General features: G+C 41.5%; 1 protein-coding gene across 2 annotated transcripts in view; it reads left to right on the top strand.

Annotated features, from left to right (window-relative positions):
• Positions 1 to 14966, top strand: part of rufy2 (RUN and FYVE domain containing 2) — a 164785-nt gene that overhangs the window by 2554 nt on the left and 147265 nt on the right. For both annotated transcript variants that reach the window (XM_069900866.1, XM_069900867.1), the window contains exons 3-4: positions 9633 to 9750; positions 11148 to 11249. In XM_069900866.1, the coding sequence (XP_069756967.1) occupies positions 9633 to 9750; positions 11148 to 11249 (220 nt within the window). The remainder of the gene's footprint in view (positions 1 to 9632; positions 9751 to 11147; positions 11250 to 14966) is intronic.

The following is a 14966-nucleotide window of genomic DNA, read 5'->3' on the forward strand; positions in this document are numbered from 1 at the left end:
CAGAGACCGGATGCAGACTGGGAGATTGTTTCATTGAGCAACTCGGCTCTTTCCACCACAATAGCATGGATCTCCAAGTAGCCACTCCTTTCAGTTTCCCAACCCATTCCCTTGATGACATGTCTGTAGATGGTCTCATACACTCCCAGAGTGAAACCACCCGCACCTTGGAGGAACAACACCTCATCTTCCATCTGGACACCTCCCAACCAGATGGCGTTAATATTGACCTCTGGCTTTCATTAAACCCTCTCCCCTCACTTCTTTCCCCTGTTGCCTTCCCCCAGCTGTGTGCATCTCTCTCTCTGTTTTCCTTGTCTCACACAGACATGATAAATTCTCACCTCTCCCCTTATGATCTCCATTTAACACCTGTTGTTGGTCTGGATTCCTCCCCCCATCTGAATTCTGAGATTTCCTGCTTTTGGCTCATTCTGCTTTTTCCTTGAAAAAGAGCTCAGGCCTGAAAAGTCTGCAACGTATCTTTGTCTCCAATGGATGCTGAAAGACTGGCTGAGTTCCTCCAGCATTTTGGTGTGTTTTCACTACAATCACAGTGTCTACAGACTTTTGTTTCACTCAGCAGGTGAGACAACATCTGTGATAAAGAAACAGTTAATATTTTAGGTTAAAGACCCTTCAACTATTTGTTTTCATATTTCAAATGTCAGCATCTGCACCTTTATTTTTGTTTTAATTTGATTTTGATGAGTTCCAGACCTGAAATTGTAACTGTATTCTCTCCACGGATGTTGCTGGGCCTGCTAAAGTTTTCCAGGTATTTGATTTTTATTTCAGATTTCCAACATCTGCAGATTTTTATTTTTTCCCCTTCCCACATTTTCTGGACTTTAAAAATAGCTTTGCGTATAACTATTTCCAAACCTGGTGATGGAACATTAATTTTGTTCATCTCTTCTTACTTGATGACTGACTTGCTGAATATTTGTAAAAACACAATACTGGAGATTCTCAGCAGGTCAGACAATGGAGTTTATATACCAAAGTTACATAACCAATGATTCATTTGGTTTTGTTAATGTCTTTGTATCATATCATTGTGATTTTTTATAACCTAGCTGAAAAAGTAGAAGGGGGGGTTATTAAGTTTTTGGATGGCATGAAAGTTGGTGGTGTTGTGGATAGATTAGAGCAGTGGTTTTCAAACTGCCCCCCTAAACTCACATGCTTAAGCAATTCCTATTCCCTACTTTTATTGAAAGTTTTTATTTAATTTCACATATGCATCAAAATTTGTACATAAATTTCTTGTTCAAAATATTAAAAATTAACACAGTGATTTTTTTTTAAATTTCCCCCCTCCCCCCAACAGCCTGATAGACAATAGACAATAGGAGCTGGAGTAGGCCCTTCGGCCCGTCGAGCCAGCACTGCCATTTTACAGATCATGGCTGATCACTACCATCAGTACCCCTTTCCAGCCTTGTCCCCATAACCCTTAACTCCTGATAGAAAATAAGGTACAAAAGAAAGAAAAAAGAACACCTGGATATTATTTATAAAAACTTACTAAAACTAACAAATAAAATCTAACATATCTTAGTTTTTAGGAGTCAGAAGATTCAGTTGGACAATACTAATTCCTATAATTTGAAAATATGGTTTCCAAATCTTTTGAAAAATTTCAGATTTATTACGTAAATAATATATAATCTTTTCAAGTGGCCATCTATTTCAGTCTGGCCATCTATTCATTCCCAAATAAGCATCTGACATCCAAGTTAGTGCCACGCATTTTCCAGCTTCCACTAAGGCATTTTTAATAAATTATTTATTTAATAAATAGAAATTGTAGAGAGTTTTATAAAAATTTATACCAGTCAGAATCGTTAAAAGATTACAAGAAAATAGAAGAATTTTTGTCTCCAATAAAGTTACCAAAATTAAATACAGAAGATCAAACAGTATTGTCCACTCCAATTATTCAAAAGGAGGTTAAAGAAGCATTGGGTTATTAAAAAATAATGTCTCAGAAGATGGCTTTCCCCCTGAATTTTATAAAGTATTTAAAGATTTATTAATTCCTCCATTATGCAGAGCCCACCTCACTGACAAAAGGCAAAGGAGGAAAAACCCAACCCCAACCAACTAATTTTCCCCTGCAACCGTGTCTGCCTGTCCCGCATCGGACTTGTCAGCCACAAACGAGTCTGCTGCTGATGTGGACATTTACCCCTCCATAAATCTTCGTCTGCGAAGCCAAGCCAAAGAAAGAAGAAGAGAACAGGTGGGAGAGATGAATGATTTACCAGAATCATTTAAGACAGCAATAATAACAGTGATTCTGGTAAATCATTCATCTCTCCCACCTGTTCTAATAACAGACCTATGTTAAATGCAGATTATAAAATAACATCTAAAATGCTGGCAAATAGAATAATTAATTAATATGGCACAAACTGGATTAATGCAACGGAAGAAGGCAAAATTTTTTATAAGCCAAAAGAAATAAATGTTACATTCAGTCAGTTCTATAAAAAACTGTATAAATCAGAATCAAAGGGAGAACTTACAGAAATAGACAACTTCTTATCTGCATTGCAACTGCCAAATTTGGTTCAGGAGGAGAAACGGTCTTGATGCCCCCTTCTCAAAAGAAGAGATTGAACAAACTGAGCACTCAACAAGCAGGTAAATCCCAGAAGAGGATGGGTTCCCAGTCAAATTTTATAGAGAATTTAAGGACCTTTTAATGCCCCTCCTTATTGAAGGTGGTGGATCAGGTGATGGAAACACATATTCTCCCAGAGTTTTTTTCAACAACAATTATTAGTGAGCCCAAAAAAAAGACAAGGATCCATTGAAACAAACATCCTATTGGCCTATATCACTACTGAATGCATATTATACAGTAAAAGTGTTGGCAAATATTTGACGAAATTGACGAATCTGGATTAGGCTAGTTTCATTCAAAAAAGGCAAATTGCAGTTAATGTAGCTAGGTTGCTTAATACAATACATCAGGCACAGCTGGGTTGGACCGGGGTGGCTGTATCTCTGGGTGCTGAAAAGGCCTTTGATAGATTGAAATGGGACTTCCTGTTTAAGGTCCTTGAAAAATTTGGATTGAGACAAATATTGATAAATTGGGTGAGAACATTATGTCATAAACCCCAAGCCAAAATTATCATAAATGGACAAATATCTCCAGTGTTCCTGCTGAGTAGATTTAGTAGACAGGGCTGTCCTTTGTCACCAGCTCTGTTTATATTAGCCAATGAACCATTGGCAGAAACAATTTGACGGGATCCAGTCATAAAGGGGTTTAAGGTAGGCCAGGTAGAACACAAAATCAATCTATTTGCTGACGATGTGTTAGTATATTTGACAGACCCTGAAGGATAATTGGCCAGACTAAGGGCCACACTGGAATATTATGGGAAGGTCTCAGGATCTAAAATAAATTTGGACAAAAGTGAAATTATGCCTTTGACTAAAAGAGATTACAAACCATATCAACAAGGAAACCAATTTAAGTGGCAACAAGAAGGTATCAAATATTTAAGGGTAAGAGTAGAAAAAGATTTAAGCAATATACACTTAAGTTAAACATCTTCCTTTGCTCCAGGAGATAGAGGAGGACTTGACTAGATGGAAACTTCTGCCCATGACATTACTGAGCAGAGTGAAGTGTATCAGAGTGAAGGTGATGCCAAGACTGCAGTATCTTTTCCAAACGCTGCCCATTCCATTGCCCCAGTGCTTCTTCAAAATGCTCAATGAACTTATCAGAAAAATCTTGTGGAATGAGAAGGTGGCCAGAGTCTCTGTAGTAAAATTAACATAGGAATATAAATTAGGGGGTCTAAAACTACTAGATTTCAAAAAATATTATTGGGCTTCCCAGGCAAGATTTATCGTCTCGCTGTTTGAGGGAGGACTGCCCCCTCAATTTGAGCTCAAATTGGACTAATCTCGATAGGGGAAAGGACAGCAGGAGAATTTATATATAAACGGAACACCAAATTAATTTACAAAAGACAAATTACCCCTTATTAAAACATGTATACCAAATATGGCAACAAATACATCAATGTATTGGATGGAAGGTTGGACTGTCTCTCAGAACAATTTCATACCCATGACACTGGACAATAAGGTCCTGGACACCTGGTGCCAGAAAGGGATCAGGTGTATCAAAGACTGTTATGATCAAGGGCAACTATTGTCATTTAAGCAATTGAGAATTAAATTTCAGCTTCCTACAATTGAGATCTTTCTTAAGATGCAAATTAGGACAAACAGAGACTATGCCAGAGTTCATGGAGATTGTAAATTTATTGCTAGAATGCATTTCCTACTCCAAAGTGAGGGCCTGAAACTGGGATTATACCAGTTGAGGGAGAGAGGGGAGTCAGACTTGGGTAAAACAATTGGTGGGAAGACTTGTGTCTAAACAGCATGACAGGGATTATTAATGCTAGATACATGCTGGTGCAGTACCTAGCATGTATCTCACACTGCAAAAATTACATACATCAAAGTCAGAAGTTTGGGATCTGTGTTTCAGATGTGGTGTAAAGGTTGGAACCTTTAACCACGCCACCTGACTGTGTACAAAGGTGAGATCCTTCTGGGTAGACCTGGGGGACAGCTTCTGGGTTTCCACAAGACCCAGAATTGTTCTTTCTGGGATATTATTAGCGAAGTACAGTTTAGAATATCCAAACACCAAATTCAGTTTGTGAAGATCGCTTTGTCCGTAGCCAGGAAGTGGATAGTGGTTGCATGGAAGTCCGACTCTCAACTGAGTATTGCACATTGGAGTACAGACATGCAGAGTGATGTTCACCTGGAGAAGATGATTTACAACTTGTGGAAGAAGTATGACATGTTCATCGAAGTGTGGCAGCCTTACCTGAGACACATGGGGGCGCAGGTATGATCTATACCTCCCCCACCCCTTAAGAAATAGATTAAGATGCAAACCGTCCTGACAGATAAATGGAGACTAAATTAAGGTTGTAGTACTGACAACATGGGTTCTAATTTTTAGTTTTTAATTTATTTTTTTTGTTTTTTTTTCCTTTGCCTTTTATGGTTTATTTAATGCAATAAATCATGGAAGGTGGGGGGAAATAATTTATTTTTATTATATATGGATATTGTGCGATAAGAAAATGTCTTACATTGTTTATATATATATTTGCTTGAGTCTTTTAAAATAAAATATTCAAAAAAGTAACCCTGCCATCAGTGCTCTGATGGCATAGGGAATGTGAGTTAAGGGGGGCAGTTTGAAAATGACTGGTCTAGAGCAGGGGTGGCCAACCTTTAAAGTTTTCATTTAGACATACAGTATGGAAACAGGCCATTTCAGCCCACAAGTCCATGCCACCAATTAATCCACACCCCTGATACGTACACATGGACCAAAGTGGCTTACTACCATGCTGTATGTCTAAATTAAAAGGTTGGCCACCTCTGGTCTCGAGGTTTGCCAGAGGTTACAAAGGAATGCAGAGCTTGTGATGAGAAGTGGCAGATGCAGTTTTACCCTGAAAAGTGTGAAGAGTTTCATTTCACACGGTAAAATCTGAAGGCGGAATACAATGTGAATGGGAGGATTCTGAACAGTGGGGACGAACAGAGAGATTGTGGGGTCTGTGTTAATAGGACACTCAAAGTTGCTGTACTGGTTGATGGTGTGGTGAGGGAGAGTATGGCGTGTTGGCTTGCATTAACTGTGGGATCAAGTTCAAGAGCCGTGAGGTAATGTTGCAGCTAGGTAAGACCTTGGTGAGACCCCACCTGGAATATTGTTTTCAATTCTGGTCAACTCACCACAGGAAGGAAGTGAATGCTATAGAGAAGGTTTGACTGGAATGGAGGGCATGCCTTGTGAGGATAGACTGAGTGAATGATCTTCTTGGAACAATGGAAGATGAGGTGTGACCTGATGGAGATGTACAAGATGATGAGATTTGATACAATTGATTGTATGCCCAGCCAGAGGCTTTTTCCCAGGGCTGAAATGGCTAACATGGGGTGGGGCATAGTTTTATGATGCTTGGGGGTAAGTACAGGGGGGATGTAAGTTTTTCTCCCAGAGAGTGGTGGGTGTATGAAATGAGGTGGGGGAGGCAGGGACAATAGGAACTTTTTAAAAAATATTTTATTTTAGTTTTCACAGACTTGGAAAATCCATTCATGTATATATTTATACCCGAAGTATTTGTCCCAACACCCCACCCACCACAGCAAATATATTCCAAAAACTTATCTCGATCCTACTCATCATGAGGCACACAACCCAGCTAAATACCACTCAATGGAATATGGAAATGCAGAGTTGCATCCCTTGGAGAAAATCACGTATAACCTATGGAGGAAACATGACACATTCGGTAGAGTGTGGCAACCTTACTTGGAGTATATTGGTTCTCAGATAGATTAACTTCCCCCTTTTAAATAGGGATAAGGTTAAATTATCCCAGAGGTGTGATTACGGAGATAGGACTTGGAGCAGACGGCCCACTTTGCCTTTTCTTTTCAGGTCCTCATTTCTTTTGAGTTCCTTTTCTTTTTAGTGTTTTATTTGAACGGTGTTGCCATTGTGATTTTTTTCCATTATGTACAATAGGAACTTTTAAAGAAACTGTTAGGTAGGTACATGGAACTGAGAAAATAGTGATGCAATTGGGAAATTCTAGGTTATAAGGTTGTCCCAAAATGTTGGTTATGTAGCTTTATCTTTGGTATACAACTGTGCTGTAGATCTGTGTGCTAGGTTCTAAAGCAGGGGTGGGCAACCTTTTAATTTAGACATAAAGCATGGTAACAGGCCATTTCGGCCTGCGAGTACGTACCGGGGGTGTAGGTTAATAGGGCGGCATCTCCTTAGAGTCAAAAGGATATTTTTGAACAAATTGGATGTCCTAATAATCAGTTAGTTTTATGGTATGTTATTCATTGCCAGTCTTTAATTCCACATTCTTCAATTATCTTGTCACTAAAATTTCTGAAGGTGGTACCTGACGGGTGTTATGGACCTCTACTAAGATGACTGGGGTATCCTCATTCGCCCGGCTCAAATTGGGGATCATTCAAAACAGGATTTCCCTTATCCTCATCAACCAGTCTCGTATTATTCTCTGCCATTCCCACAATGGGATCCCACCATCAGAAACATCTTCTCCCCTTTCTGTAGAAACTGCTCCCTCCAGGACTTCCTTGTCCACTCAACCCTTCCCACAATTCACCCCCTCAGTACCTACCCCTGTGAATGCAAGAAATGTACGCTTGTGCCCACACCTCCTTCCTCATCACAATTAGGGACCCCACTCAGTCCTTCCAAGTGAAGCAATGCTTCATGTGAATCAGCAGGGGGTATTTGCTCCCACCATTACTCCTGATGTGGCTTCCTCTACTTCAGTGAAACAGGATGCAGACTGAGAGATTGTTTCATTTTGCACTTTCACTCTGAAAGCGATAACTTGGACTTCCCAGTTGTGACAGAGTAAATAGATATGTTTTTTGGGAGATAAATTGGGAAAGGTTTGTTAGAGTAGGTCACATGCAAACACTTTAAAACAGATCTTAGTTGAAATACTGGAGCTCTGATAATGCTAGACATTTTGGCTCCACAGCTTTTGCAAGAGCTTTGGAGAGTGCCCAAGAGACTTCACTAATGTTATTTACAAAAGGCAACAGATGAAAGATCTTGTTGGAGCCACAGTTGTGTCTGGAGTTGTTCTAAGAGGGTCATGTGGTTTTGCAAGCAGAGAAAGTCAAACAGGCTTTCTCTCAGTGAGTGAGAAAGAGAGAGAGATACACACACACACAGAGAACCTCTACAGTGTTACAACCAGCAGACACCAGCTGGAACTGGAACAGGACAAGCTTGCAAGCTTGTGGAAAGCCCAATTTGGAAGACAGCCTAGTCAATACCCTTGTACTTCATGCAAGTGGAGAGGACTGCTGTCTAATGTTTCACTTGGAATAAGTGAAACTAAAAGGAACTCTGTGGTGACCTGAAAGAAAGAGGTTATCATCTGGAGAACCATGAAGGGGGCAAGTTTCGTCAGCAAGACACTGAAGTGGCTGATTAAAAAGAAATCAGTTGTGGATGTCCTGGAACAACAAATCTCTCTGAAAACTGACAAGAACCTTCCTGAACGGTAACCATTTACCTGTCAAGCACCAAAGCCTGGTGAAATTCATGAATGTTAATTTCTGTGCACAGTATAAGAATTGCCTGCAACCAGTGAACTTGGAGGAGTGAGAAGAGAGATTGGTCTGTGAACCAAAGAACTTCTCTGAACTAAACACACATTACATACATGGGCACTTGCAATTAGAAGGGGTTAAGTTAGGTTAGTTAAGTTAAAGTGTGATTATGTTTTCATGTTTAAAGATAATTAAAAGCAACTTTTGTTTAAGTAATCATTTGTCTTGGTGAATATCTATTGCTGCTGGGTTTTGGGGTCCACTGGGCTCATAACCCAGTGGCCAACAATTTTGGATGTGCCACATCAACATGCCTGTCCATGGCCTCGTACTGGTACTGCCAAACCGAGGCCACCCACCAATTGGAGGAACAACAATTTGTATTCCATCTCAGCAGTCTCCAATCAGACAGCATTAACATCGACTTCTTCAGCTTCCATTAACCCTCCTCCCCATCTCTTTCCCTACCCCTCTGCCCCAGTTCCGCACCCCCTTCCCTTCCCCTCCTCCTTCCATCAATGAGCTACCTTCATCTCTCTCCCCATTACCTCTCAGCTTTCTCTTTAAAACATTTTTATTAAATTTGATAAAGAGAAATTATATAGATTTTATCTAATGCAACACAGAATATGGGTCACATATCAATTAATCATTGACTTACATAATTCTTGAAAAAAGTGAAATATCCTTATGAGAATTTAGCTCATATTTTAATATTGAGATTATCTAAATAGACCAATTTCTTCTAATTGTTGAAAAAAAAACAAAAGGAGAAAAAACCCTGCCAATCTCACTAAACACGGTCACAAGAAAAAAAATTGTAAAGAATCGACTCTCGGATGTCGGATGGAAAACCCCCAGAGCACCCCTGCTTGAAGTCATCAAATTATGATCATAGTCCATGAAAGGGCCCCAGATCTTGTCAAATTCAACCTTGATCTCTTTAACATTAGATCTAATTTTCTCCAATTTCAAGCTTGACATAACATCCTGTAACCACTGCGTACGAGCTGGTGCTCTCTATCTGTCTTCTCAAAATTGCTCGTCTGGCCATCAATTTCTTTTCTACCCTCCCACCAGTATCTACCTATTCCCTTTTATCTGTTTGCCCGTGCTCTTCCCCACCTTTCTACTCAGACGCCTCCCTGTTTTTTCTTACTCCTGACAAAGGGCCCAAGCCCAAAACATTGATTGCCCTCCACTTCCTGTGGGTGCTGCGTGACCTGCTGAGCTTCTCCAGCGTGTTTGTGTATTGCGTCTCTCAAAATGTGTGGGGTCTCTGCATTGAATGGAGTTTGATTTGGGTGTGGTGATTATTTATCCATGGGAGGCATCGCAACCTGAGGCTGATCTTTCTTAAGAAGCTATCTCCCCTTATCGCGCCTCCAAAACTATTAGTGCTGTTTATAAGTAACGTGGCCTTTCCCTACCTTGTTTTGCAGTGAAGAAGTCTTTCCTTGGTTACAACAAGTCTGTGTGGGGCCCCTTAGAACTTGTGGAGAAACTATGTCCTGAAGTTGCAGAGATTGCAACGAGTGTCCGGGACCTGCCTGGATTAAAGTAAGGAATTTTGTTTTGCAAAGTATGGTGAATGTGGGACTGTCTTTGAAATGTGTGAAGAGAGAGCTCATGCTTCAACCCCTTTATCTCCGGTGGAGACATTTTATATTGAACTAGGAGGGACATCTGCTACTGTTCCTTCCCATTACAAATGTCCATGAGACAGTATCAAGCCCGCTGGGTCTTCGCAAGACCCCGAACTGTCCTTGGCTAAACAGATGAAAGAACTGTGGCTCCAGACCTTGCAGTGTGGACTGGTTCATTGTGTCAGCTTGTGACTGGAAGATTTGGGCTCTTGCATGTGACTCTTCATTGATCTGTTGAGATGCCTGTAGACCACCCTCTCTCATGCTCTGCAAGCCACACCCTGCCACAGCTTGCTTGCTGTCTGTGTCGTCATGAGGTAGCACCCACACGATTTTGGTTGTTCCTCCTGTAATGGTCATTGCCCTTCTTCTTGGGTGGCCTGGGTCTCTGGTGCTGTTCCAGTGAGGATTGGCAAGATGGTGATGTTTCTTGGATTAAAGAAATTGGTAATGATTCTGCACCTGTCATTCAGAACCAGATATATTTCTCCTTTGTGTAAATTGTGTTCCCATAGCTTTCCAGTTTATCATTATAGTTGCGTGAACTGAAATTCAGTGAGTTTGTTTTGCATAAATTTTAAACTTAGACATGCAGCATTGTAACAGACCCTTTCGGCCTACAAGACCATGTTGCTCAATTACACCCGATTGAACTACAACCCCTGGTACATTTTTTAACCAGAGCCCCCAGGGAAAACCCACACAGATATGAGGAGAATGCATAATCTCCTTACAGACAGCGCAGGATTTGAACCACGGTCCCAATCACTGGTGCTGTAAAGGCATTGCGCTGACTGTTATGCTAACCATATCGCCAAAACCGGCAAGTCTATCTATACACAAGTGCAGCTAAATAAATCCCTGTAGGGTCACAGTGAAAGAAATGGGTAAGGTGGGAGGTCGTTCAGGAGTCTAGTAATAATGGGAAATAAACTTTCCTTGCATCTAGTGGTGAGTGATTTCACATTCTCAATCTTCTTCCCAACAGGAAGAGCGGGAAGAGCATGTGACCAGGGTGGAATGTGTCCATTCGTACATTAGCTGCTTTTCCAAAGGGGTTGGGAAGTGTGGATGAAATCGGTGAAAGGAAGAGGGTTTTGTGTGAGGGTCTGAGCTGCAGTCTTTTGTAGTCTTGGGCAGAGCAGCTCCCGTACCATACAGGATAGTCTCGAGAATGGGCAAGCAGTCTTGACCCTGGAGCTGTGTGGAGCAGGTGCAGACACCCTAACTTTGGCCAAATGTGCGATTCGTTGTTGGAGAAAGATGCAGAAATGTGGTAACTAACTAACGAGGGCTGCTGTTCCCCTGCAGGACCCCTCTGGGGCGTGCCCGTGCTTGGTTACGGCTTGCCATGATGCAGAAGAAGCTGGCAGATTATCTGCGATGCATGGTTATCAGGAAAGATCTCTTCAGGTGAATCATGCCCATCTGTGTATCTTGTTCGATGAATACTGAGGGGGCTTTTTAATACTGCTCTGTGATTGGAGATACAAGAGACTGATTGATCCATGACTGGAGCAAAACACAACCTGCTGGAGGATCTTTGTAGGTGGAGCAGCATCGTTAACCTCGTTAAAGATACTGAATCTGCCTATTCATCCCCGGTTGCTGAGGGAAGTGGAGGGTGCAGTGATAATCTCAAACATGACTGAGGTTGGGTCGGAGAAATGAAAAATAGCAAAATTGCATCTGCTTTAAATAGAAAAGTTGGTGCCTGAATGAACTCAATAACTACAGACCACTACATGTAGAAGTTTAGAGTGGATCTATTAGAGACAGACAGTATGGATTTATTAAAGATGAATTGTGCAAACATTTTGTTGGGGTGATAGGATTGATGAGGGAACTGTTATCTCTGCCTTTGATAAGATGCCATGTGAAAACTAGTAATCAGGATTAAATTGCAGGGAATGAAAATGACTGGAGACCCCTGAATGTAAAATGGCTTGGTAAGAATTAGAGATTGGTAAAAGATGAATTTCAGATTGAGAAAAGCACACAATGAAGTTCCCCGAGGGTTGGCACTAGACCCACTCCTACACATTCTAAATGTTTAATGATTTGGGGTATAGGGCACAATTAGCAAATGCTTCAAAAAAAAGGAAGATGCAACAGACTTCCATAGGAAATTACCAGTTGGTGGAATTGGGCACACAATTGATGGGTGAATTTAACACAGGAAAGGTTTGTGATTTAGTCGGAAAGGTGATGAAGTGGAGTGCATGCTTCCATAAGATGAGGTGGGTCGGTAAAGAGTGAACCATTCTAGAAGGGCCATTAAAACAAGCGGTAAATGTGCATAAATCATTGAAAGTGCAACAACGCAAAAATGTTGGAGGAACTCAGCAGGTCACGCAGCGTCCAGAAGAGGTAATCATACAGAACCAACGTTCCTTCCAGCAGAACGCGCTGAGAAAGTGTATAGGATCCTGTGCTTTCTAAATAAAGACTTGGACAGGCAAGAAGTCTTGATAAATGTTTATAAGATTCTGCTTTGAATGCTGTACTGAATGTGAAGGGCTTTAAAAGGGTGCAAAGAAATGTAAAGTCACAAGTCCAACAACCCAGAGATAGTCCCTTGATTCATGTAATCCCTCAGTCACCTCTCTAAATTCATCCCATTTACTTGGTCTGTACCCTCCTGTGGCTTGGCAGAGTAGCTATCTGAATCCCGAGTGTTAACTGTCTCCACCATCTTCTCAGGCAGTGTGCTCCAGATTGCAGCCACACTCTGTGGTGGTGGGGAAGCGGGGGGGAGATTCTCTTCCTTGGATCCACAAGCATCTTATCCACGCCCTCTGGTCTTTGAAGCCACTGCCGAAGGGAAAAGTTTGTAGTATGAACTCTGGCTATGCCTCCCATAATTTAGTGTATCAGGTCACCTGTCAGCCTCCAGCATTCCAGGGAAAATAAGCCCAGCCAATGCAGTGTCTCCTCCAAACTGAAACATCCTCTGCATTCTCTCCAGAGCCGTTGCCTTCTGCGATCTTCAGGTAAACATGCCGTGATCTCCGAATCCTCCAGGCCCCCACCATTCATGCAATATATTTTATCTTGCTAGACATTTCCAAAAAGCATCAGCTCAAGTGTATCAGAATTAAATTCCAATGGTCTACCCTTCCAACTAATTGATTAATTCTACTGCTGAAGATTATCTAGCTAATTATCAAAAATAGCACTTTTTAAAATCTGCAAACTATTAATGATGCATTTGCATCTAAATTGTTGATATATTTATAAAACAACCATGGGTGGGTTGCTGTGGTACACAGGTCTTCAATCATAAATCCTCCACCATCACCTGTCTCTTATTACCATTTTTAATCTACTTTGTCAACTTTCCTTGGAAACCATGTCAAAGGCCCATGCTTATCCACATGTTTAATTCTTTTAGGAAAAAAACTCAGTAATATTAATCAAACACTATCTCTAACCAACCAAGCCATGCTCGCTATCTCTGAACAATCCCTGCCATTCCAATTCTGTCCTCCCAAAGTACCTCTGGACTGACATGTGCTTCCCCATTTTTTTCCTTGATGTCCCTTGTCATCCAGGATTCTCTGGACCTGCCATCCTATGCTTCACCCTTCCCTGGTGGTCCTGAACTCTTAATATTTCCACTTTTAAAAGCCCCTCACTTGCTGAAAGTAGATTTGCCCTCAAGTGGCTGCTCCCAGTCTACATTTGCCAGGAACTATTCAATGATACTGAATCTGGTCTTCCTTCAATGTGGATACTTGATTTCTGGACAATCCTGATCTCATTCCATAACTACAATTAAATTTACCAAGTTATGGTCACTATTGTCAAAATGCTCATCCACCGAAACTTCACCTGTTTGCCCACCTTCTTTCTCGTACACTAGGATTAGCTTTGCCCCATCCCCAGTAGGACTGTCTATGTACTGGCACAAAAAAATCTTTAAATGCATTTTAAACATTCCACCCCATTTAATGCATCAACACTGAGGCAATCCCAACTAATATTGTGGAAATCTCCAACTGCTGTAACCCTATTTCTCTGCCCTTTTGTGATTTGCCACCTTATGCAGGGACTGAGAGGATTTGGATTGCCTTACCAGCAGAGAATAATGGAGACAGGTTTAGCAATGGCATTTGAAAGGGAGCTGATCATTAAATGCAGCCAGAGATGCTCGGTGTCCTATAAGGCTGGTTGATGAAGTAGATATTCATCGCTATGGTCTTTGCTCCATGGAAAGGTTCTTTTCAGCAAAACCTGATGAACACCCATCATTGCTGCTTCTCTAACATAACATATAACGTAACATAACAATTACAGCACGGAAACAGGCCATTAGGCCCTTCTAGTCCGCACCGAACCAAACACCCCTTTCTAGTCCCACCTCCCTACAAATGGTTCTGATCTTCCACTGCTTATGTAGGAGACTAAATAACTGACCTGTACACTGAATTGACCAGATATTGGTTTTGTCAGAGAGTAGAAATGCACAGTCAGGGATCTCCCGGATGAATTGTAACGATTTCACCAGTGGTTTTGCACGGTTTTGTGGCTGTGGCTGTGTAGGGAAGGAAAAGGAAGAAGGAATCTTGGATTGAACGGTTTACTGGTTAGTCTTACAGGTGAAAAAATGGGAATGAGAGAGGCAGCAGAAACCAGTCTCCAGCAGGTTACTGCATGTGGGAAGGGATGGGAGGAATGAGATCTGCAATCATCTCAATTGGTGTGGACTGAATTAACATTTTATTAACCAGCAGCAGTGGGCAAAATGATTCAATTTATTGTCATGTAATAAAAACAATGTCATCACACATAATTGCCTTTTGCCTGCTTTGAGGCAGACAGATTCGCCATCGGCAGAAATTGCCTGAAGCGCAATTACAGTCAGAGAAAAAGAAGCAAAAGAGAGTTCCCCCAGAGTCACCAAGTGTCCATAGGTTCGCCTCCAGTATTTCCACAGCCTCCGCAGCCACACAGTCTGGTCCAAACTACTGGCAACCCGAGCTCCAGATCCCAACCTCCGACTTGATTGAGCACTCTTCAGTGCCCTCGGCACCCTCTTGCATCCTGGTTCCGGTGCTTGGTACCCCCTTCAGCCAGTTTTGAGCCAGTCTACGCATCCCGTGACCACAGTCTCCAGCAGACCTCAGC

Source organism: Narcine bancroftii, chromosome 10, assembly GCF_036971445.1.
Source record: "Narcine bancroftii isolate sNarBan1 chromosome 10, sNarBan1.hap1, whole genome shotgun sequence".
In the NCBI taxonomy this organism is placed as follows: Eukaryota; Metazoa; Chordata; class Chondrichthyes; order Torpediniformes; family Narcinidae; genus Narcine; species Narcine bancroftii.